Genomic DNA, 25,821 nt, shown 5'->3' on the forward strand with positions numbered 1-25,821 from the left:
GAGGACTCTATTCCTGAGGTGGATGCACTGAGGAGATACTTTGCTATTGAGTGAAAGACCAGATGTATTAGATCATCCAAAACGATCTCTTAGCTTACGTGACTCAAGTAAACTCTAACCTGGTATCTGTGGCCCACTCTCCAGTGAGTCTCTGTATGGGCAGCACGATGGTGTAGTGTTCAGCCTTGCAGTGCTGGGTGCCCAGTTTGAATCCCAGTCAGGGCACTTTCTGCACCAAGTTTGTATGTTCTCCCTGTGTCTGCATAAGTTTCCTCCGGACACTCCGTTTTTCTCCCACATCCCCGAAACATACAGATAATTGGCTTCCCCCTAAATTGGCCCTAGGCTACAATACGATATGACCATGTCTGGTCGTCTTTCAGCCTTTTTGATGCCTAAACTCCCATGGGTTTAATTTGAACTGTAAGGATTTTTTTTCTGCCATTTTAGAGTTTCTGCACCAGAAGAAACTACCTTTCACCTTCTTCACTTGTCTCTAATGAGAGAGTATATTGACTATGAATTTTCATCCATAAAGGTAAGTGATCTCGTATTAATGCAGTATGAATCTCTTTGAATAAGTTCAACTACTCTAAAAAATATCAAACACCTTTTCTTTCTTTCAGAACAAGATCTCCTTTGAATATGATGTTGAAAGAATTATTGATGACTGGATTTTAATGGGATTTCTTGTGGGCAATGATTTTATTCCTCATCTACCTCATTTGCATATTAACCATGATGCACTGCCTCTGTTGTACAGAACATATATTAGTGTCTTACCAGAACTTGGAGGTACGTATTGCTACATTTTAGTTTTATATGCTGAACATGCAGGTACAGGTTTACTGAGGGGGGGGGGGGGGGGAAGCAATCACTGAGCCAGAATTATATGTTGGCTTTGAGCAGACTGGTTAAAAGTCTACCTTACTTACCTAAGTAGAAGGAAGCTTCTGGATCATGTAGAGGCTTCCCTTGCTGTTCTCTAGACCACTTTTGCTTCTTGTAGACCCCCAAAGAAATCCGTAGAGAGCTTCAGATCCAGGCCGCGCTCTACTTCATGCATGAGAGTGGCCACACTACACCTGCGCGATTATGGCTGTGCCTGCACAGTAAGCCGATGCCGTCCGTGTGAGAGCAGTTTTGTGCTACAGCCCAGGCGCAGCTTCTCATACTGCAGCACGACCATGCTTTAGCATGAAAAGGGTGAATGCAGCCTGGATCTCCCAGAGGGTCCCAGTGAAGAGGACATGGAAAGCCCCTACAGGATTCAAAGGCTTCCCTGCTTTTGGATATGTTTCTATTTTTTGACTAGAGGTAAGCCTCTGGTTCACTTTAATCCCCAGATTTGCCCAGGTGTGCAGGGAAAGTAAGAAGGGTTCTATTGCAGCTGTGCAGCTAATTACTGAGAGAGGACTACTCAAGGATAAGCTTACCATGAGTGCACAGCAGTGCACTAATATGCTGGTTTCCTTGAAATCAAGCTGTTTGTAAAGGTGCTGCAGCTGCAGTTTTACGGTGGCAACCCAGGCTTTGGTAGCCTTCCATACGTACCCTAACGTTACGCCCCACATTGGCGGCAGTTGTGCCCATGGGTCACCTCCCTTTACCATGGCACTGCCAGTGTGCATATGCTCTGCCTTTTAAATATACCTCATATATTCCTGGATTCTGGTGTACATGGACTGATGGTCTTATCAAGGTATATAAGTATCTAAGGACAATCTATAGTGTGCGTATATATGCTGACATGGAAAGGTCTTGTGGATTTTGATGCCTACTTTTGTTGACAGGAAGCTATAACCTCCGATTGGTTCGCACGATGGCTAGGGGCCCCGGACCTCTCTCACTGGCCGGGGCCCCAAGGCCAATATGCGATACCTGGAGGGGAGTGCAGGTGGGCCTGGACGTCTCACACCCAGGCTCTGGACCTCTCACATCCAGAAAACCCACCAACACTGCCTCCATACTGAATGCTAAATTCAACACACACAAGCAATAGAACACAGCAGTACATGCATCCAGCTACATTTGTGGTCAGCAGGTGCTCGTCAGCCAATCAGGATGCACTGTCATACACCCTTTACCTGCCATACCACATCTAGCAGCCATTAGCATTCAGGTGGGAGGCTTCAGTTGGACACCATCGCAAGATTGCGTCGCTAGCAGGACCGCCCCGTGCAGGCATCCCTCCCACAGGGGTCCCTCCCTAACCGCTCACCTGTCCGCCATGTCCTAGAGCTGAAAAAAACGTTTAAAACACACGATTGGTTCGCACGATGGCTAGGGGCCCCGGACCTCTCTCGCACGTTTTTTCAGCTCTAGGACATGGCGGACAGGTGAGCGGTTAGGGAGGGACCCCTGTGGGAGGGATGCCTGCATGGGGCGGTCCTGCTAGCGACGCAATCTTGTGATGGTGTCCAACTGAAGCCTCCCACCTGAATGCTAATGGCTGCTAGATGTGGTATGGCAGGTAAAGGGTGTATGACAGTGCATCCTGATTGGCTGGCGAGCACCTGCTGACCACTTAAATGTAGCTGGATGCATGTACTGCTGTGTTCTATTGCTTGTGTGTGTTGAAGGAAGCTATAACCCACAGACCGGAATCTGTGCTGATCTTTCTCAGAAGTACTAATATATCTTTGATAATGCCTCATTTTATCCATATAGTATACCATTTTTTTTAAGTCTTCCACCTTTGCATGGAAAATAATGGATTCTGTATAAACAAAATATAAGCCGCTCATAGCATCTACCGTTTTCTAATGAACACTTACAATTTTGTGTTGAGTGAATCGAATGACATAGCAAATTATGTTTTATCCTTCCTCCATTCTCTTCCTTTGTTTCACACAAAAAAAGTTATTTAATTGCTTCACCTTCACTTTTATCTTCAAGTCAGTTTGTAATTACCATTATGCACAAATTTCTCGAATAATTTTTCCATATCATGGTCAGAAAGTGATTCTGTGGGCCCCGATTTTCTACTTATGGAATGGTTTTAATAATGGCATTCCTATGATGAAAACTATTCCTGCCTGTTGGCTCTCTGAGTAGAATAGTGTGCAAACTCTCTTCCTCATTTGTGATGCCCACAGCAAGGTAACTGAAGTTTTCTACTGAAATGACTAATGGAAAGCCCTCTGTGTTCATCTCCCACCATTTTTTAAGAATCACACACTAGACAAGTACTTGCAAACTCTGTTTTTAAAGAGGAGCTGTTAGGTATAGGGGCTCAGAGAAAAAAAACACATATATCAGTAACTAAATATTGGCTGTACTTACATTACATATGCATTTCACTGTCCACGTTTGGATTTCACAGAATTTTTATATAGTATTTGCAGAGATTGATGCTCCTGACAGCTCATGGCAGGTTCCATGTTTGTCTGTCTTGTATGAAGCCAATTGTTATGTCATATCCTCCCTTTCCTTGCTTCCTGATGATTCGACTCACAAAAAAGATCTCAAATCAAAGATCCTAATGGTTCATGATCCGGACAACACTACTGTGCAGTGAATATTAATTAGCCATGTGGCTAGGAACAATAGCAACTCACACAGTATACTCTAACGGAACATGTGCTCTGTGAACAGCACATTGATTTTTCAGTGCTGTGAGTTTAGGCTGCTGTTACAAGCTGCTGTAACATGAGCCTGTAACTTCCCACTGTGAAGGCAGCCTTAGGGCGGCATAGGGAAATGAAGGGGAGGACCAAGGGAGTGCACTGGGGAGAAGCAGCCCCAGAATGCTTTGCAGTATCTGTTATGTGTCCTGCCGGCCTCCTTAGGAGCCTGGGAATACAGAGCCTTGCTGTCCAGCAAACATCAAAGTAAGAGAGATTTTTAACTTCAGTATTGCCTTTTTGGCTTCCTTCTAAACTGTTTAACACAGGAGAATAGAGGTTTAAATTAGCTTTTGCAGCCTGACAGTTACTCTTTAAGAGAGAAGGATCAGCAATGTACACTGAGAAATGTTCTAGCAGCCTGAACTCACTCAGTGTCTGTGTGCAAAAGCTGTTTTAGGCCTGGGACCCACTACATACGCTTTTCTGAGCGCTTGTGAATTGAAAAGCTCTTGCTAATGTAAGGCTATGGTGATTTTTTTTTTTTTTCATTTTTTTTTTTTCAATCCTATCCCTTAAGTGGGATCACACACATAGCATTACATTAGCAAGAGCTTTTCAAATTCCAAGCACTTACAGAAGGCTCAGAAAAGCGCTGCTGGTGGGTTCCAGGCCTTAAGGTGGCCACACACCATACAATTTTTTAAATATCTGTTCAATTTAAGAATTGCAATCAATTTTTCTGACTGTAACATTTCAAAAATATGACCAATGTACCACACACATATGTTACAATTTTTCCTCAATTATGATAAAAATGATTGGAAACGCAGAGAAAATTGCTAGGGTGTGTATATTAATAAATTAACAATCCAACACACACCATACAATCTTTAGTAGAAATTGAAGATAAATATCTGGCATTCCGGATCGATTTAAATCGAAAAAAACGGGAATTCCGATCGGATTTTTCAGTCTAATTAAAAAAAAGCTTTCAATTTTTTCGAGAGATACGATCGTTTTTATCGAATTACTGTAAAATTGGATCATTTTATTGTATGGTGTGTGGCTACCTTTAGACACATTTGAGCTGCATTTGCATTTCATTATTTGTTGTCCTGCTGTTTTGATTTTGCATTTACACAGTGCAGCATGTACCCAATGGGGTTGTGGTTGTGTGTTGCATTTGCACTGCGTTCTGTGTACACATGCCCTAATGAAAAAGGGACTTAAAACTGAATATTACTAACTTTTATTTCTTCCCATTTTTAGGGTACATTAATGAAAATGGGTATTTGAACCTAGTTCACTTTGAAAAATACCTTACAAAACTTTCTGCTGTGAGTATATTTAAATATTTAGCATTTTAAATGTCCATTTAAGAGATCTTAAATGCTGTAGTAACTAATGCCACTGAACAGAATAATAAATACAACTTTGCATAGCGTGTCTTAGAAAAAAGAGCAATCTCTTAATTTAGAACTTAATTTAGAACTGTATTATTATTATTATTTTTTTTTTTTTTACACCCACTTGGATTATGAATGCAACCCTTGTTGGATACAGGGGTCCTGGCACAATAACTTAGTTACTGAAGTCTGAAGTCAATGTTGTTATCCATATTTTGTTAGCGTAGCTGCGTTTTTTGTTTTTTGTTTTTTTCTCTCCAGGATTAGCGTATCTAGTGATCAGCTCAATAAGATGCAAGTAGTATTTACTTGCATACAGATTTCATGCAAATTTTATGCAGATTGAAATTGGACCAGTTAGAGTGCTGCCCATAAATATTCATACCCCTGGCAAATTTTGAATTAAAGTTAACTTTTCTTTAACCAGCAAGTCATTTTTTTACGGAAAATGACCTAAGTATCTCCCAAAACATAATAAGAAAATGTACAAGAGCCATTATTGTGGGGGGGAGGGGGGGGGGGGGATTTCATCTTTTATTTACATTTGAGCAAAAAGTGTCCCATCTAAAATTATTCATACCCTTTTCAATAATCAATAGAAAAGCCTATTACAGCAATCAAACGCTTCCTATAATTGCAGACCAGCTTTTTGCATGTCTCCACAAGTATTTTTGCCCATTCATTTTTAGCAATGAGCTCCAAATCTTTCAGGTTGGAGGATCTTCTTTCCATCACCCTGATCTTTAGCTCCCTCCACAGATTCTCAATTGGATTTAAGTCAGGACTCTGAATGGGCCACTCCAAAATGTTAATGCTGTTGTTTGCTAACCATTTCTTCACCACTTTTTCTGTGTATTTTGAGTCATTGTCATGCTGAAATGTCCACTGGTGCCCAAGGCCAAGTTTCTCTGCAGACTGCCTGATGATGTTGTCGTTGAGAATCCTCATGTATTACTCTTTTTCATGGTGCCGTATACTGTGATTAGGTTCCCTGGTCCATTGGCTGAAAAGCATCCCCAAAGCATTAGGTTCCTACCACCATGTTTGACAGTGGGGATGGTGTTCTTTGGGTTGAAGGCTTCTCCTTTTTTACTCCAAATGAAGGAAACATCATTGTGACCAAACAATTCAATTTTTGATTCATCTGACCATAACACAGAAGACAAGAAGTTTTCTTTGTCCAGATGAGCATTTGCAAAGGCCAAGCTAGCTTTTGTGCTTTATCTGGAGGAGTGGCGTCCTCCTTGGTCTGCATCCCAGCAGTGTGCAGTGTCCGTTGGATTGTCTGCCTTGTGACCTTGCCAACAGCAGAGCCCAGATTCACCAGGATGGCCTTGGTGGGGATCCTTGGATTCTTTTTTCACAAGTGTCATTTTTAGCTTCCGAGCACATCCTCTGAGATTTTCCACAGTGCGAATCATCTTGTATTTTTTAATAATACTTTGCACTGTAGCCATCGGAACTTGAAAACATTTAGAAATAGCCTTGTAGCCCTTTTCTGACTTGTGAGCAGTCACAATGCGCAGCTGCAGGTCCTCACTGAGCTCCTTTGTCTTAGCCATGACTGTCCACAAACCAACTGCAGAGAGCTGCTTTTTTTCACCTGTTGAGTTGATTAAAACAGTTGTTCCCAATTAATCAAGGTAATGAGGATGCTTTAGAACAGCTTGGACAATTTGGAATGGTGTAGAACTTTAGATTTTACCACAGATTGTGACAGTTTGTGATGGGTATGAATAATTTTGGACTGCACACTTTTTGCTCAAATGGTAAATGAAAGCTGAGGAATGTGTTGTACATCGTCTTATTATCTTTTGGGAGACACCTATGTCATTTTTCATCAAAAAATTACTTGCTGGTTGAGTAAAAGTAACTTTAAGTCACAATTTGCAAGGGGTATGAATAATTATGGGCAACACTGTATATTCAGCGGGTAGTGAATAGGATTAGTCTAGTTTCAAGCTGCATACAAATTTGCTTGAAATCTGCATGCAAGTCAGAATTATTTGCATCTCTTTTATGTATTTTTTTTTTTATTTTTTTTTTTATTACTATAGTTTTATTTGGTTTTCAGAAACATGACGCATTACCAACAGTATGCAACTGCAAAATATAAAATATTGTCAATTAACATTAACCGAAAATAAAGGTTAGCTTACATGTAAAAGGAATACACACTGGCATTCCTTCAGCTTAGCGTGTGACCATAGATGCAACTTATGGGTCTGAAACTAGGCCTAGGCTGAGTGGCCCAATGGGAAATGAGTTCTCCAGGGGGATCATATGTGGCTGAATATGTGTGTGGTGGATTTCAGGGTATGATTGAGTTGTTCCATGTGGTAGATCCACCATATTTTATGCAGGAGTTGGGATTATGGGGGTATTTCCAATGCTTCGCAACCAGGCACCTGTTAGCACAAAACAGGGATACAAGTTTGTTGCGATGCTAATGAAGGTCCTGGCAGCTTTTGCTGAACAAAGCAGTGCCTATATCTCTAGGCATCTGGAACCCCAGGGTCACAGAAATCTGCTGGAAACACTTGCCCCATGATTTAGAATTGTCTGGACAGCTCCATCAAGAGTGTAACATGTCAGCATTATCAGAATTACAGTGGAAGTACTATGGGGTTGGAACAGCCTTTAACCTTTGCCAGTGTTTGAGGGGTAAAGTACTGGAGGCTATAAGATCGTATTGGGTTTCTCCTTTATTACTATATTTTATGAAACTCTAGCCATATTGTAGAAGATTTCAGTCCACTCATCTGGAGATTCAAGAGCCAAATGTTCTACCCATTTTTCCATTTAAAAACAGTGTTTTTTATATATATAGTGAGAAGCCAGATAAAATCTACTCAGCAGGAAGTTTAGCTTTTTTGTACCTAGGAAAGAACAGTGCATTAGTTTGGAAAGAAAAATAAATTTTCCAGCTGCATTTAATTATTCTGTAAAGCTGAGCATGTTATTTTCAGCTTCTGGGAGCTGCCACAAATGCCATATCCGCTTTGACTCCATCTCCGGATTGCTGGCCTGCTCCTTTCCTGGTCCAGTCATACTGCATTTTTATTTACCGGTAGTCATTTATATGCCATGGAAAATAGTTAATACAGCTTCTGCCTTGTAAAACTCAGGTCCTAGCATCTTTCCCACTTGGCTGCTTTTCCAGTAACTTCATTTTTTATGTTATATATGTATGTATTCATGCTGTGCATAAAATATGTTGTTAAACTTAGCTATACAAGTACACAATCAATATATTATTTTTACCAATAACTGCATTATGTGGTATACAAGCCAAGGACCTGCCAAGACATACACCTGAATCTGCTGCCGGGATTTGGGCGCAGGATAAAGCCAATAAACAGTCTCGCCGTGCTCCTGCACCAGTCTCTGCGGTGTAAATTACTAGTGCCCCTCCAGGTGGCCATGTATAGTGGGGAAAGATGTAATTCGGCATTCAGCTAGTGTTTTTATCATAATTTGGGCTCTGTCTTTGGACGGCGAGCAAATTACTCACTGAACGCCACTTGAGCCGTAATTATTATCGCCTATGGTGGTGCTGGCTGTGCCCAAATCTCTTGCACTGTTTTTACAGTGCTCACCTGCCAGTGTCTAACAGTACTACCATAGTTACATCACTGAAGGAAAAGTGCTACTGGAAAACTAAACAAGTGAAGCCTAAGGCCCCATTTACACGTAATCAGTTGGTACGTGTTTTTTTTTTAATTCTCTATAGCAGTGCATTATGAATAATCTTTCAGTTAATGCATATAGTGTGAACTGAGCTATTGGGAAACATGGGCATTACTTTGAAAATCCGTTTTCCTTTCAGTTATAACTGCGAGGAACCGATTAAGTGTAAATGGGGCCTTACAGTGAGGAAATTCTGAATGATAGGACACTATAAAATGGCTGATGGGCAGTGATAACCATTAAAGTTATGATATTGTCTGAGCCCCCAGTGGTTATTCGGTTCCGGGGGACTGGGTTTTGTTAATCATCTTAGCTCTGCTTGTATTTTGCTTTTATTTTCTGAAACCATGACTCTAGCAGTAAAGACTGTTTTGAATATTGAATGGAAGCAATTCCTTTATTTTAATCAGGAAAGGCAAGAGATTTGAAGAGTACTGTTCTCACAGCCTTTAAAATTCAGCTGGTTCAAATGCAGTTAAGTACTGGTAAATGCTGTCTGGGATAAACCAATATTTGCTGCAACATTTTACGTTGACTCATAGTTTTGTTGCCAAGTAAATATGCCTGTTGCTGTAGAAGTCTGTCATTTTTGTTTGTTTTTGTGACTGCAGCCAACCACAGTTGTTTGTGTTATGCTTTCTTTTGCAGTTTGACAGAGAACACTTCAATGAAGTCTTTGTTGACTTAAAATGGTTTGAAAGCAAAGTGGGCAATAAATACCTCAATGAGGCTGCTGGTCAAGCTGCTGAAGAAGCTCAGAACTGTAAGAAAAACAAGAGCAAGGTGAGATGTGTTTTCTGTGGAATAGATGTGCAGTGTGGGAAATACTGTATGTCTCTACATTCAAATTATGCCAATTTTCATGTATTGTAACTTTGCTTAAATTGGAACTTAACTCAGAACTTCCTCTCGGCTCTTAAAGATGAGCCACTGCATGATAACCGTTCACAGGAAAAAAAAAATCTTCATTACAATTTAATCCTAAACAAAACCCCTGAAATGTTAACATTTTGGGAGCACAGAAAGGGTTAAGCAGCTGTTTTTATTGCAGAGCCTTTGCACGTGTACGAAAAAGGGGTGTGATGAAATTTGGGCGCCCAATTTCAGCTAGTAGAATCTCAGTAAAATGTATGATATTCTATGTTTTAAAGTGTAAATTACCATAGTAAAACCAATATTTTACTGCGTCTTAACCCAACACTCTTCTCTCACAGTACTTGCCCTTATCAATGCCTAAACTTAAATGCCCCTCCCCCGCCTAACCGTAAATGATGCGATAATGTTAGGGCACCACCTAAATGATATTAAAAAATTGCGACTATACAGTGAAATTTTGGAACCCATCCACTATATATCGGGTGACGTAGGCGCCCAGATTTCACTGTATAGCCACAATTTATAATGGCAGCGCCCACGTTTCTGCTGATAGCAGGCACCCAAGTTTCCCGCTTTGCTTGGCGCAGCTTACAGCACTGCTCACAGCCCTGATTCACACTTGCTGATAACCGGTAATTAGTCAGGCTGATCTCCCTAAATACACACAGAACAGCAGCAGTGTATTTCTTAGCAACTATGAAGATTTTTCATTGTGTCTTGCGCAAGAGTTTGGGTCTTCCTTAAGCCCCATAGATGTTGCTAGAGGCTGCTAGACATCCCCGCTTGTGCAGGGAAACTGATAGGTTATAGTAATTGGAACTTAGTTCTTTGAAGGCCATTTTATAATTTTTAGAGGTTATTATTATTGTGAAAAATAGATGAGGAAGCCAGTTAATGTACCAGATTGTCTGCGGTCCCCATCCCACACATTACCCTGGTTTGTACACTTGTCCTGTAAAGCTTGAGGCAGCATGTCTACATGTGGCACCATTCCTAGTTAATAGATTGGAGAGAGACAGCGGTGACACTATATACAGTCATCCCTCCTCATCCCTTCACACCGAGGCCGTTTTGCTGTTTTTGTTTTTTTTGTTTGTTTTTTAAGCGCTGGCAATTTTAAAAATCATCCTAAAAGCGCTTGTGCAATGAATTTCTTTGAGAGTGTTCATATCTGAGCAGTTTCCGATCCGCTCAGCAAAGCACTACCTGTACCATTTTTAGGGCGATTTTGCTATAATGGAAGGTATAGAACACAAACAGAGGCCGCACATCGTGCATTACTGCAGTCTCAGAATGCAAACTTCAAACGCCACCCAAAACGTGCAAAAAGTGATGTCAATGTGCTCCACTCTGTGCTGAACATTAACCCCTCCAACCTAGCAGCTCACCGGATAGACACCACCTCACAATCCAGGTGGGTCTAGCGCATAGCCTTAGAGCGGCAAACTTCAAATCACAGCCTCCACACTGCCTTTTTTTCAAAGCCGAGTATATCCACTTTTAATAACACAGTTCCACATGTAAAAAATATATAAAAACAGACATAGCGTAACACAGTTTGGTCAGTAAAAAAGGCCTGCGCAGTTCCAGCGCACTCACGTGAGTAATTGGGTATAGGGCATCTCGGGCATCACAGCCCAACAGTATCTTTCCCCCTCTGGCGGTGCCGGCGTCCTGATCCTCCGCTCTGCGTTACTCCCAGTTACTTAGCGTGCGCGTCTCTCCCACTGCCCAGTGACGTCAGCGCTCCTGGTCCCGCGGGGGAAAGATACTGTTGTTCTTTATGGTGACTTTCTGCAACGATCAGAAGCTTCTGAATGCACCATAATGTCTTAACCTGAGCAAGTTTTATTATTCAATTGATGCCGTTATTTCATTGGAGTGATTCTAGGCATTGCTTCTAAATTGTCCCACTTCCACTCAATCATAAATTTGAACAACGTTATCTTTTATGGGTACGTGCATGCATATGTTACGGCCAGAACCCGAAGTTTGGCCACTTCTAGTTCTGGCCAGCCACTTCGGGTTCTGGCCGGCCAATGTGCAAAGTGGCCGCTGCGCTGCGGCCAATGTTAGAAATGGATTTATTCCTGTGACATTAATGTATCTTCTGGCCGCAGTGCAGCGGCCAAACGTATAACCACTTAGTTAATTTATTGCAATTAAGCCGGCGGCAATGTAACAATTCAAGCCGCTGGCTTTTTCTCTGCCTCTCTCTCTCCTCTTATGGGCAGCTGGCGGGGGACACGCGTGTCCCCGAGAGTCGTTCGTCGCACCAGGAAAGCAGAGTGGGGAGGCTGCAGACATTGCTTCTGCCAGCACCCGCTCTGCAAGAACGGCAGGATTCCCTGCCGCGACGAACGACTCCGGGGGCAGGGGACACTCATGTCCCCGCCGGCTGCCCATAGGAGAGCGAGAGAGGCGGGGGGAAGGAGGAGAGAGAGGCGGGGGGGAAGGAGAGAGGGGCAGAGAAAAAGCCGGCGGCTTGATTTGTTACATTGCTGCCGGCTTAATTGCATTAAATTAACTAAGTGGTTATACGTTTGGCCGCTGCGCTGCGGCCAGAAGATGGCCAGCTGCCCATAAGAGGAGAGAGAGAGAGGCAGAGAAAAAGCCGGCGGCTTGAATTGTTACATTGCCGCCGGCTTAATTGCAAAAAATTAACTAAGTGGCTATACGTTTGGCCGCTGCGCTGCGGCCAGAAGATACATTAATGTCACAGGAATAAATCCATTTCTAACATTGGCCGCAGCACAGCGGCCACTTCGCACATTGGCCGGCCAGAACCCGAAGTGGCTGGCCAGAACTAGAAGTGGCCAAACTTCGGGTTCTGGCCGTAACATATACACAAAATCCACTGTGGGCTGAGGTTGAAAGCAAAATGATATACAACAAAAACACACGTTTACAACTTGGCGTGTAGTTTGCTTACAGGTTCTGTTTGGTTTTGTTCTCTACAGAGTGTGGATGATGCTCTATGTCTAAGTGCACTAGAAAAAGGTGGAGAAGGTAATTCTAAAGGTAAGTTAGTCGTTTTTTTGTTTTTATCCATATTGCCCAGCTATGGTAAGTTTGTGTTTTTTTTTTTTTGTTTGTTTGTTTTTTTTTTATTTAAGTCATGGAATAACAAATGAGATTTTACTGAAAGTAGACCTAAAGGCAGACTTTAACTGTATTGTCCAATTAATTAAATCGCATGTGCAATGGATTGTCCTGGATGAGTTGGGGTTGAAAACCAGTGCTGCAGGCAGGTGAAAATGCTGAGATTTAAAAAAAAAAAAAAAAAAAAAACCTTTCAGCACTTCGCATTTGAAAAATTACTAAAATGTAAATAAAACAGTAAAATTGAGCCTATTTTGAGTAATTCTTGCTTGGTGGGAGGAACACAGTAAAAAAAAATAAGTTTATAGAATATGTCCAGTGTTTAAAACCTTGCCGACTGCTCCACACCGATTAGCCTGAGCAGTGCGACAGCCCCAGGACCACTCCACGCCGATTGGCATTAGCAGGGCGACAGCCCCAGGACCACTCCACGCCGATTGGCGGGAATGGCGTTCTGTGAGGTTTGCAGGAGATTGTGCTCGCATCCTTTCTCCGCCTTCAGTCTTCCAGCGGCGATCGCCATCAATGCGATCTGAGGCAGCTCTGTACTGGAGACAGCCGTGTGATATGGCTGTCCCCCTGAGGGACACAGGAGCAATCCGCTGTGATAGGCTGAGGAGGGGGAGGGGGAGGAAAAATGCAAAAAAAAAAAAATCAATCCTGGGGGCGATCTGACCCCACCAACAGAAATCTCTGTTGGTGGGGAGAAAAGGGGGGAGGGGAATCACTTGTGTGCTGAGTTGTGCGGCCCTGCAGCGAGGCCTTAAAGCTGCAGTGGCCCAATTTGTGAGAAAAGGCCTGGTAACTAGGGGGGTTTAAAGTGAACCTCCGGACTAAAAATCGACTCAGCAGCACTGAAAAGACTTTGGGCTTGATTCACAAAGCGGTGCTAACCTACTTAGCACGTCTAAAGTCTTTAGACGCGCTAACCAGGGTGCTAAGTAGGTTAGCACCGGATTTCTCAATCATATAGTGCGCTAACTTTGCGTGCGTAAAGTTTTACGCACGCAAAGTTTTACGCGCGCTAAGTCCCATAGGCTTTAATGGGCACTTTGCGCGGTGCGCTCTGTGCAGTACGCGCGTAAAGTTTTGCGCGCGTAAAGTTTTTTTTATGCGCGAAAAGCATGTTTAGATGTGCTAAGGGGGTTTTCACAGGCGTGCTAACAGTTAGCACCGCTTTGTGAATCAAGCCCTTTGTGTTTCTTTAACAGTTTCACAGCATCAGAACTTTGTTTCTCTTATACAAGCCTCATCTTTAGCTGCACAGAAGAAAACAGCCTGTCTTTTTTCCCCTGATGCTGTGCAAAGCATGATGGGATTTCTGATTTTGTTGTTCCCTTTCTGCTCTTTTGGTGCAATTTTTTACATTTTGAATTTGACATTTGAAGCCTAGTGTGTGCAGTTGGGAGGGGTAATCAGGACACAGGGTAGTTGGAACTGTGTCTCTTGCTCCTTGTCACCTCCTTTCAACCAAAAAGATGGCTGCCCCCATGACAAAGATGGCAGTCCCCATGAATCACAAACATTTGCCTGTTCTTTTAACACAGGGTGGGTAAGAGATTATATTACCTATCTATTCTAATTAACTTAACTAATGTAACTTGATGACAATATGTTTGTTTAGGCTGAAGTTCCCCTTTAACACCGCAGTCCTCATGTGGTTAGGCAGCCACTGCTCAGACTCTGCTGTAACCATATTGCTTTATACTGGTGGTCTAACTTTCTACGAACCTAATAGCTGACTTATTTTTTTCATTAGGTTTGGATGAGGATCCAGAAGATGAAGATCTGTTTGAAACTGAGTTTAGACAATACAAAAGAACTTATTACATGACAAAAATGGGAGTGGAGGTTGTGTCAGAGTGAGTATATGTAGATCTGACTTGTACGTTAAGCTTTTTAACGTGTACCTATGAGGACAGAAACCTGGATCCTTTCATTGCAGATGTTATTTTCTTAAAGAGAACCTGAACTGAAAATAGAAAGTTAAAATAACCATACACAGGTCATACTTAGCTCCCATATAGTCTGCTGCTCAATCTCTTTCTCCTCTCTTGCATCCCATTTGTCCACTGTGATCAATGGAATTCTCTGTCCTCCATTTTAAAAATGTCTATTACCCCATAACCGCTACTGGGTCAGCATACTGTTAAACTGTAATATCACTCACTTGAGCCATAGGGAAACGTGGACATTACCTTGCACATTCAGCTGTAACGGACATCTGCTGATATATAATGACAGCAACTGTTATATTTCAGTTCTGACAAAATATTGTCAGAACTGGAAGGGATTGATGTAAGAAGAAAATGGTGAGCTTCTGAGAGGAACTGACGGTGAGGTTCGTATGTAATATTCATTTACAGCTACATAATTTTACTCACTTCAGGTTCCCTTTAAAGGTATAAACTCTAGTGTTTTACTCTTGTTTGCACTACCTAATTCACTCAATTAGGATGCAGTCTAAATAGTCTGAACTTCTGTCTTGAATGCTAGGTCCAGATCAGTGACCTGCTAGGTAATGATCAGGATGAAACATGACATCTTCAGAATCTCCTCATTGTCAGCTTACACGTTGAGCTAAATAGGTCTTCCTGATGTAGTCTTCTGTTTACAGATACATGTCACAATCTAGCTTTATGTCGGCGTGTCTAAAATCCGTTAATTCTATGTCTTGCAGTGAGTTTCTGGCAGAACAAGCTGAATGTTATGTCCAGGCTATTCAGTGGATTTTGCACTATTACTACCATGGGGTCCAGTCCTGGAGCTGGTGAGTATAAAGCGTTTTCATTTCAATTTTCTCTTTGAAATAGTCATTGATTGTTTAGCAGCGATACTGAATAAAGTGTTTGGTGTCCGCAATAAATATCCTGCAGGAGAACAGAGGCGCCAAAAGGATAAAAGGAAGCTGAATCAGCTTAAAACCAAATTCTTGGTAAATAGAGGTAGTGGTGGACTTACCTCCTCCAAGTAGACACACAACGACTAGTAAAGACAGTCAATATATTTTATATATGAACTCCAAATATGAAACGCGTTTCGTGGGTTTGATCCCGCTTCATCAGGCATTAACGGAGCAATAGCATATGTGATCAGTAGAAGAGCCAGGCACCTCTGACAGAGGTGCCTGGCTCTTCTACTGACCACATATGCTGTTGCTCCATTGTTATTGCCTGATGAAGCAGGATCAAACCTGCGAAACGCGTTGCATATTTGGAGTTCTAACTAGTAACCATTTACCAGTACATATTACACTATTGGGGCTCTTGGTGTTCCTTGTTTTTAAGCAATAGATATCCTGGCCAAGCATCAAAAATGGGTCTAGTTTTCTTTTTCTCTAGTATCTGCAATTTTATACTCTGACAGCCAGGTTCTCACCAACATTAGCCAGGTGGGGCACCTGGCTAAAAGAGCTTGAGGAGAACACTACAGTATGTCTAACTAAAGGCCTACATACACTTGGGGTTTTCATGGTTCTGGACACCTTTTCCAAGTGTGTATAAGTGTCCCCTAACATCTGCTGAGAACTTATTGGTAGCTGAGCATGTGTTGAATTCAGACCCGAACACTAACTATGGTAATATGTAAAGCATTTACTTTGCGTTTAGGAACATTAACTCTGGACTATGGTTGATTCTCTTATTTTTTTTTTTGATGAATTTCAGCTGCATGCTAAATATCTTTCAGAAAGAACCTTAAAAGCAGATCCTGCTGAAAAGAGGGCATTCGCCTGTCAGCCTTAAAGGACTACTGTAGGGGGAAAAAAGGTTTAACTTACCCGGGGCTTCTAACGGTCCTCCGCAGATGTCCTGTCCCTGTGCAGCCACTGACCGATGCTCCTGTCCCCACCTCCGGTTCACTTCTGGGATTTCCGACTTTAAAGTCGGAAAGCCACTGCGCCTGTGCGGCCGCGCTCTCGCTCCCGCTGACATCACCAGGAGTGTATTGTGCAGGCCCAGTAGGTCTGCGCCTGCGCAGTATGCTCCTTGTGAAATCAGCGGGAACACGAGGACACGGGCGCATAAGCGCAGTGGCTTTCCGACTTTAAAGTCGGAAATCCCAGAAGTGAACCAGAGCCCGGTACCGGAGCATCGGTGAGTGGCTGCACGGACACAGGACGTCTGCGGGGGACCGTTAAAAGCCCCGGGTAAGTTCAACTTTTTTTCCTCCTACCCCCCTACAGTACTCCTTTAAAGCAAATCTGAAGCAAAGTTGGAAAAAGTTAGATACTCGCCTATGTGGAAGCCTCTTGTAGAGTCTTCCTGGCCCGGGCTGCTTTCGTGCCCTCATTCATTATTAGTCGAATAAGCCTTTGGGACTCTTCCTGAAGGTTTCGTAATACGTGCATCCCTGACTACTTCTGAAAAAAATTGGGACCACACTTCACGCATGAGTCTGGGCTGGTGCACGCGTGGTTTTCTACAGCGTGGCTTCAGATTTGCTTTAAGGCCCACACACCCTATGATCATTCAAGGTAATTTAGGGTGTCTTTTACTAGAGTAAACAGATTGGTAATCGGACAAACTGGAAAACCATGCCAAATCATTTTTGTTATGTACTGCCCCTTCCTTCATCATAGCGAACGTATTAATCAGCAAAAAGGCAAACCGGGTGTTTGAACAGTAAAGGCCATCCTAAATACTAATTCTGGTATTTAGGATACTGCGCATGCGTGACTAAACCGCGCATGTGCAGTATCATGTGCGTCATCACGGCGGCCGGCGTGGTGACTACTGACGTCATCTTCCCAGAAGAGAGAGCCCGACACTCTGTCCCAGTGTCGCCGGGAGCCATTTCAGAGCAAGGCCTGGGAGAAGAGCCTGAAGGACGCCGAGGGACCACCCGACCTACGGTGGGCTGGAGAAAGCCCCAGGTCAGTTTGATTTTATGTACTGGTCAGAGTCCCTTTAAAGTCGGAAATACCAAAAGTGAACCAGAGGAGGGGACCGGAGCATCGGTGAGTGGCTGCGCGGGCACAGGACATCTGCGGGGAACTATTAGAAGCCCCAGGTGAGTTCAACACCTTCCCCCACCCCCTACCGTACTACTCTAAGATGGTTGCACGGTGTATTGATAGCTGCCTAGCCAAGCTGACATGGTCAACCCACGCAAAGTTGCTGTGAACGTGTGACATCTGTTTACACGGTCACAGTGTCCCTAAACAATGGTTTCTATTTCTGTCCATTGAGTGCTCTAGTAAGGGGATGTGTGGCGTTGCCATTGATGTGAAGCACATTAGAAAGTAGCGCAGCAGGTCTCTAGTTTTTTTTTCATTCCATTATGGGAGCTTTATGCAGACTTAAAAGTGTTAAACTCTCCTTGTCTTTGGTCTGTGCTTATATTCTAGAAGGGTTTATTTCCTCTCTGCTGGAGTTTTTCTATGCAAAGTAATTCACTTTGAAGTGAAGGGAGATTATGTTGGCATATTATGAAAATGCAATGATCTAGTCTTGCCAGGATGGATTTAAATAATGGAATAATATGCTGCATTTTCATTTCTGTAGCAATGCAGTTAATAGATTTCATGGAAATGAAAATTTCTTCAATTGGTGTATAAAGAACAAATCCAGCTTTTTTTGAAACAGTCTCGCACATTTGTTAATTTTAATGCTCGAGAGAAATGTTAATCTGGCAGGTTTCTATTCTAAAATGGCAATGCCTGCGACTGTAAACTATTTCTCTGTATTCTGGAATGAGAAGTCAAGTTTATCGGAATACATTTTCCTTTTGAGTTCCGTTCATAACATAACAGCCATTCCCTGTGAACGCGTCATCGATATTCAACTAAATATTGATTAGGAATACCTTATTTTGTAATAGATTTTCATTAGATTCTTACCAAATGTAATATCTGATCTATTAAAAATGTCCCCTGTTTAAAGTGACCTGATATTTAAAGTGATAGATACAGCTCTGTAGACCTATTATACTCCTTCCCCTTCACCTAACATTTGTCTTAAAGAGAACCTGGAGGCTGACCTATTTATTTTTATACAATGCATATTTACTGGTTGTTTTGCTGATCCTCTGCCTCTAACCTTTAGCCACAGATCCTGAACAAACATGCAGATCTGATGTTTCTGACAGAAATCTGACAAGATCTGTCAGGAACATGTTTGTTTCAGATGTGTGATTCAGACACTACTGACCAAAAAAGATCATCAGGACTGCCGGGTAACTGGTATTGTTGAATATGGGCAGCACGGTGGCATAGTGGTTAGCTCTCTTGCCTTGCAGCGCTGGGTCCCTGGTTCGAATCCCAGCCAGGGCACTATCTGCAAAGAGTTTGTATGTTCTCTCCGTGTCTGCGTGGGTTTCCTCCGGGCACTCCGGTTTCCTCCCACATTCCAAAAACATACGGATACGTTAATTGGCTCCCCCTAAAAATTGGCCCTAGACTACAGTACTTACACTACATAATATAGACATGTGGCAATGGTAGGGATTAGATTGTGAGCTCCTTTGAGGGGACAGTTAGTGACAAGATATATATATATACACACTGTACAGCGCTGCGTAATATGTCGGCGCTATATAAATACTAAATAATAATAATAAAGAGGAAATAAGCATGACAGCCTAGGTAAGCTGGATATATGTGCCTCAGTACAGGTTAGCTGGGTATATGTGCCTCAGTATAGGTAAGCTGGGTATATGTGCCTCAGTATAGGATAGCTGGGTATGTGTGCCTTTAGTATAGGTTAGCTGGGTATATGTGCCTTTAGTATAGGTTAGCTGGGTATATGTGCCTTCAGTATAGGTAAGCTGGGTATATGTGCCTCAGTATAGGTAAGCTGGGTATATGTGCCTCAGTATAGGTAAGCTGGGTATATGTGCCTCAGTATAGGATAGCTGGGTATGTGTGCCTTTAGTATAGGTTAGCTGGGTATATGTGCCTTTAGTATAGGTTAGCTGGGTATATGTGCCTTTAGTATAGGTTAGCTGGGTATATGTGCCTCAGTATAGGTAAGCTGGGTATATGTGCCTCAGTATAGGTAAGCTGGGTATATGTGCCTTTAGTATAGGTAAGCTGGGTATATGTGCCTTTAGTATAGGTTAGCTGGGTATATGTGACTCAGTATAGGTCAGCTGGGTATATGTGCCTCAGTATAGGTTAGCTGGGTATATGTGCCTTTAGTATAGGTAAGCTGGGTATATGTGACTCAGTATAGGTAAGCTGGGTATATGTTACGCAGTATAGGTAAGCTGGGTATATGTGCCTCAGTATAGGTAAGCTGGGTATATGTGCCTTTAGTATAGGTTAGCTGGGTATATGTGACTCAGTATAGGTTAGCTGGGTATATGTGACTCAGTATAGGTCAGCTGGGTATATGTGCCTCAGTATAGGTAAGATGGGTATATGTGCCTTTAGTATAGGTAAGATGGGTATATGTGCCTTTAGTATAGGTAAGATGGGTATATGTGCCTTTAGTATAGGTAAGCTTGGGTATATGTGCCTTAGTATAGGTTAGCTGGGTATACAGTGGGTTGCAAAAGTATTCGGCCCCCTTGAAGTTTTCCACATTTTGTCACATTACTGCCACAAACATGCATCAATTTTATTGGAATTCCACGTGAAGACCAATACAAAGTGGTGTACATGTGAGAAGTGGATCGAAAATCCTACATCATTCCAAACATTTTCTTTACAAATAACTGCAAAGTGGGGTGTGCGTAATTATTCGGCCCCCTGAGTCAATACTTTGTAGAACCACCTTTGGCTGCAATTACAGTTGCCAGTCTTTTAGGGTATGTCTCTACCAGCTTTGCACATCTAGAGACTGAAATCCTTGCCCATTCTTCTTTGGAAAACCGCTCCAGCTCAGCCAGATTAGATGGACAGCGTTTGTGAACAGCAGTTTTCAGATCTTGCCACAGATTCTCGATTGGATTTAGATCTGGACTTTGACCGGGCCATTCTAACACATAGATATGTTTTGTTTTAATCCATTCCATTGTTGCTCTGGCTTTATGTTTAGGGTCATTGTCCTGCTGGAAGGTGAACCTCCGCCCTAGTCTCAAGTCTTTTGCAGTCCGCAAGAGGTTTTCTTCCAAGATTTATAAGATAATATCAAAGCGCTATAGCTGATACAATGTTTAAATTATAGAAGTCCCAGCGGAGTGCGCTACCACAAGGTCCGGCAAGACCGAAACACTTATACACAATCGCTTAAGCGCACATCCTGATGCGTATAAAAGTCCACAAAGACATCAATCAGGAGTTCTTCAAATGCCGTACTCATATGCAATTTCTTGATATCTTGTGCCACCATCACCATGGACACATAACAGTAAACAGACTCACCAGATGTATTGGCCACTGCTAGACTGGCCAACCATGCACAAATCCAGGAGCCTCAGTACTTCAGGATCCTGGTACCGCTGTGATGCTATCCTTTTAGACCACCATCATCCTCCACATTATCCATGCAAAGTACCTCAAAGAAATAGCCTCCATAGCGTAACTCCATATAAAACTTAAAACTTTAATTATAAGATTGCACTCACATGCTCCAGAATGTATTGCACACATAGTTTTACGGGCTCTCCCCCGTTGCCTGGCAGGGCACAGCTTGTGACACCACCGCCTCCGCCGGCCTTTCACTTCCTGGTATGTCCAACCTCCCGCCCGATCGATTTTGTCACTCCCTCGTGACTCATCAGGGGCACCTTTTTTTATTGAGCCCCTCCCTCAGGATCCCTCTCAACTCTTCTTTATATTTCTTAGTAGGGTCCCCTTTTAGTTTATGGTACGTGCTAGTATCATTAACCAGCCTATCTAGCTCCTTGGTATACTGGTCTTTGTTGAGCACCACTACTCCCCCCCCCCCCCCCCCCCCCCTTTATCTGCGGGCCTAATCACCAGTCCCTTCTCCTGCAGCATACCCTTAGCCAGTGATGCTACGCCGCTAAATCTTTTTGGCTCAATTCTTTCCAAATCCCTTTCCACCAATTTTTTAAAAACCTCCACACAATTTCCCGCTGAGTTATCCTGGGGATTGAATATAGATCTGTTCCTCATCCCTGTATGCAAATAGTGGCTCACCGGGTTGGCCCTACTCATTGGCCCCTCTTTGTTAAGGAAATACTTCTTTATGTTTAGAGTCCTGCTGTATTTCTGTAAATCTATACGTCTGAAATTTAATAGATTTGTTTGGAGCATGCTTCAATCCTTTGTCCAATGTTTTCAACTCCTCTCTATTTAGCTCAACTCCACTAATATTGAAGATGCCCTCACCAACTAGTTTTTTCTTCTCTTGTACCTTGTATCCTGCCGTACCCCCCTTCTGGTCCCCTTTTTCTGTTGTCCCGAGGTGAAGTGAACTCCTCCTGATATTCCCACCTCCGTCTGTTCTCCCCTGGCCTGTACTGCCTTTGACCCCCCTCTAAAAAAGGCTGATACCTCTGTTCCTGTTCTATGGGATCATACCTATTGTATGTTGGTATATTGTACTGGGTTTTTACCCCCTCTGCATTTCCCCTATTCTCCCCCTGCTGTTGAAGTGGGGTTCTATCCCCGTAGCCTGTCCTTCTCTCTTTCGGCGTGTGTGCATCCTCTGCTGGGTATCTTTTTGGTATGGGTCTTAAATTATATCTACTCTGCCCATGCACTTTTTGGACAGGTTCCCTTCTATTGGGTATTTCCACATGCTCCCTGGGGGCCATCGGTGTACTCACCTCGGTTTGTTCCTCCAGAGTTCCATTTTTTTCTTCCCGGGTTTCCTGGGTTTTTTGTTGCTTTTGCCATTTATAAGCAATTTGTTTTTTATGGATTTCCCAATCCCGGTTAAATTGTTTTTTGTCTATCCGCTATGATCCCCTTCTGATGATGTATGAGGGAATCGCATGTTCTCTGGGATAACTTTTTATATAATTCCTCCTCCACATGGGGCTCCAAATCTGTTTTTATGGTCTCTATCTCCTCCCCTAGCCTTTCCAAACGGGCCGTTTTCCTTTTAATAAGTATTTTGAGGATACCTTCGCCACACTTTTCCAAGTATTCACCCCACTCTTTGTTGTTTGCCTCATTATCCTCCCCATCATCTGATGTCACATCCCACCTATATCTAGTTGGCGTCATGCCCTTGGATATATACTTGTTTAGTGTGGCTATATCCCACCATGTGTTTTGTTCTTTGATCAAAGCATGCCCCAATTTTTTAAAAGAACCATCTAGGTTGGTATTGCTTGTTTCACTAACTACTTCCTTAACCTTAAATATCTCATCCAGATCCACAGTTCTATTAGAATGATATACAAACGCGTCCATGTTTTAAGCCTATATTGCACAATAGCTATGCTGCTTATCAAGAGCCAAATGAAATATATAAGATATCAAAGCGCTATAGCTGATACAATGTTAAAATTATAGAAGTCCCAGCGGAGTGCGCTACCACAAGGTCCGGCAAGACCTAAACACTTATACACAATCGCTTAAGCGCAAATCCTGATACATATAAAAGTCCACAAAGACATCAATCAGGAGTTCTTCAAATGCCGTTCTCGTATGCAATTTCTTGATATCTTGTGCCACCATCACCATGGACACCCAACAGTAAACGGACTCACCAGATGTATTGGCCACTGCTAGACTGGCCAACCATGCACAAATCCAGGAGCCTCAGTACTTCAGTATCCTGGTACTGCTGTGATGCTATCCTTTTAGACCACCATCATCCTCCACATTATCCATGCAAAGTACCTCAAAGAAATAGCCTCCATAGCGTAACTCCGTATAAAACTTAAAACTTTAATTATAAAATTGCACTCACATGCTCCAGAATGTATTGCACACATAGTTTTACGGGCTCTCCCCCGTTGCCTGGCAGGGCACAGCTTGTGTTGGGTCCTCCTGCTCCCCCTCCACTCAGCTTGCAGACGCCTCCGCCAGCCTTTGACTTCCTGGTATGTCCAACCTCCCGCACGATCGATTTCGTCACTCCCTCGTGACTCATCAGGGGCATATGTGCCTTCAGTATAGGTTAGCTGGGTATATGTGCCTTTAGTATAGGTTAGCTGGGTTTATGTGCCTTTTACTATAGGTTAGCTGGGTATATGTGCCTTTAGTATAGGTTAGCTTGGTTTATGTGCCTTTTAGTATAGGTTAGCTGGGTATATGTGCCTTCAGTATAGGTTAGCTGGGTATATGTGCCTTCAGTATAGGTAAGCTGGGTACATGTGCCTTTAGTATAGGTAAGCTGGGTACATGTGCCTTCAGTATAGGTCAGCTGGGTATATGTGCCTTTAGTATAGGTAAGCTGGGTATATGTGCCTCAGTATAGGTCAGCTGGGTATATGTGCCTTTAGTATAGGCTAGCTGGGAATATGTGACTCAGTATAGGTAAGCTGGGTAGTATAGGTTAGCTGGGTATATGTGCCTCAGTATAGGTTAGCTTGGTATATGTGCCTCAGTATCGGTTAGCTTGGTATATGTGCCTTCAGTATCGGTTAGCTTGGTATATGTGCCTTCGGTATCGGTTAACTTGGTATATGTGCCTCAGTATAGGTAAGCTAGGTATATGTGCCTCAGTATAGGTAAGCTAGGTATATGTGCCTTCAGTATAGGTTAGCTGGGTATATGTGCCTTCAGTATAGGTTAGCTGGGTATATGTGCCTCAGTATAGGTTAGCTAGGTATATGTGCCTTTTAGTGTAGGTTAGCTGGGTATACAGTGGTTTGCAAAAGTATTCGGCCCCCTTGAAGTTTTCCACATTTTGTCACATTACTGCCACAAACCTGAATCAATTTTATTGGAATTCCATGTGAAAGACCAATACAAAGTGGTGTACACGTGAGAAGTGGAACGAAAATCATACATGATTCCAAACATTTTTTACAAATCAATAACTGCAAAGTGGGGTGTGCGTAATTATTCAGCCCCCTGAGTCAATACTTTGTAGAACCACCTTTTGCTGCAATTACAGCTGCCAGTTTTTTAGGGTATGACTCTACCAGCTTTGCACATCTAGAGACTGAAATCCTTGCCTATTGTTCTCTGCAAAACCGCTCCAGCTCGGTCATATTAGATGGACCGCGTTTGTGAACAGCAGTTTTCAGATCTTGCCACAGATTCTCGATTGGATTTAGATCTGGACTTTGCCTGGACCATTTTAACACATGGATATGTTTTGTTTTAAACCATTCCATTGTTGCCCTGGCTTTATGTTCAGGGTCGTTTACCTGCTGGAAGGTGGACCTTCGCCCCAGTCTCAAGTCTTTTGCAGACTCCAAGAGGTTTTCTTCCAAGATTGCCCTGTATTTGGCTCCATCCATCTTCCCATCAACTCTGACCAGCTTCCCTGTCCCTGCTGAAAAGAAGCACCCCCAGAGCATGATGCTGCCACCACCATATTTGACAGTGGGGATGGTGTGTTCTGAGTGATGTGCAGTGTTAGCTTTCCGCCACACATAGCGTTTTGCATTTTGGCCAAAAAGTTTTCTTTAGTCTCACCTGACCAGAGCACCTTCTTCCACATGTTTGCTGTGTCCCCCACATGGCTTGTGGCAAACTGCAAATGGGACTTCTTATGCTTTTCTGTTAACAATGGCTTTCTTCTTGCCACTCTTCCATAAAGGCCAACTTTGTGCAGTGCACGACTAATAGTTGTCCTATGGACAGATTCCCCCACCTGAGCTGTCGATCTCTGCAGCTCCTCCAGAGTCACCATGGGCCTCTTGACTGCATTTCTGATCAGCGCTCTCCTTTTTCGGCCTGTGAGTTTAGGTGGACGGCCTTGTCTTGGTAGGTTTACAGTTGTGCCATACTCCTTCCATTTCTGAATGATCGCTTGAACAGTGCTCCGTGGGATGTTCAAGGCTTTGGAAACCTTTTTGTAGTCTACGCCTGCTTTAAAGTTTTCAATAACTTGATCCCTGACCTGTCTGGTATGTTCTTTGCACTTCATGGTGTTTTTGCTCCCAAGATTCTCTTAGACGACATCTGAGGCCGTCACAGAGCAGCTGTATTTGTACTGACATTAGATTACACACAGGTGCACTCTATTTAGTCATTAGCATTCATCAGGCAATGTCTATGGGCAACTGACTGCACTCAGACCAAAGGGGGCTGAGTAATTTTGCACATCCCACTGTGCAGTTATTGACTTGTAAAAATGTTTGGAATTATGTATGATTTTCGTTCCACTTCTCACGTGTACACCACTTTGTATTGGTCTTTC

At 42.9% G+C, this 25,821-nt stretch overlaps 1 protein-coding gene across 2 annotated transcripts in view; it reads left to right on the plus strand.

Moving 5' to 3' along the window:
- The window catches only part of XRN1 (5'-3' exoribonuclease 1), a 131,273-nt gene that overhangs the window by 42,480 nt on the left and 62,972 nt on the right, over nt 1-25,821 (plus strand). For both annotated transcript variants that reach the window (XM_068280785.1, XM_068280786.1), the window contains exons 7-13: nt 451-538; nt 627-795; nt 4,839-4,906; nt 9,314-9,448; nt 12,502-12,562; nt 14,403-14,505; nt 15,324-15,413. In XM_068280785.1, the coding sequence (XP_068136886.1) occupies nt 451-538; nt 627-795; nt 4,839-4,906; nt 9,314-9,448; nt 12,502-12,562; nt 14,403-14,505; nt 15,324-15,413 (714 nt within the window). The remainder of the gene's footprint in view (nt 1-450; nt 539-626; nt 796-4,838; nt 4,907-9,313; nt 9,449-12,501; nt 12,563-14,402; nt 14,506-15,323; nt 15,414-25,821) is intronic.

This window comes from Hyperolius riggenbachi, chromosome 4, assembly GCF_040937935.1.
Source record: "Hyperolius riggenbachi isolate aHypRig1 chromosome 4, aHypRig1.pri, whole genome shotgun sequence".
NCBI classification, from domain to species: domain Eukaryota; kingdom Metazoa; phylum Chordata; class Amphibia; order Anura; family Hyperoliidae; genus Hyperolius; species Hyperolius riggenbachi.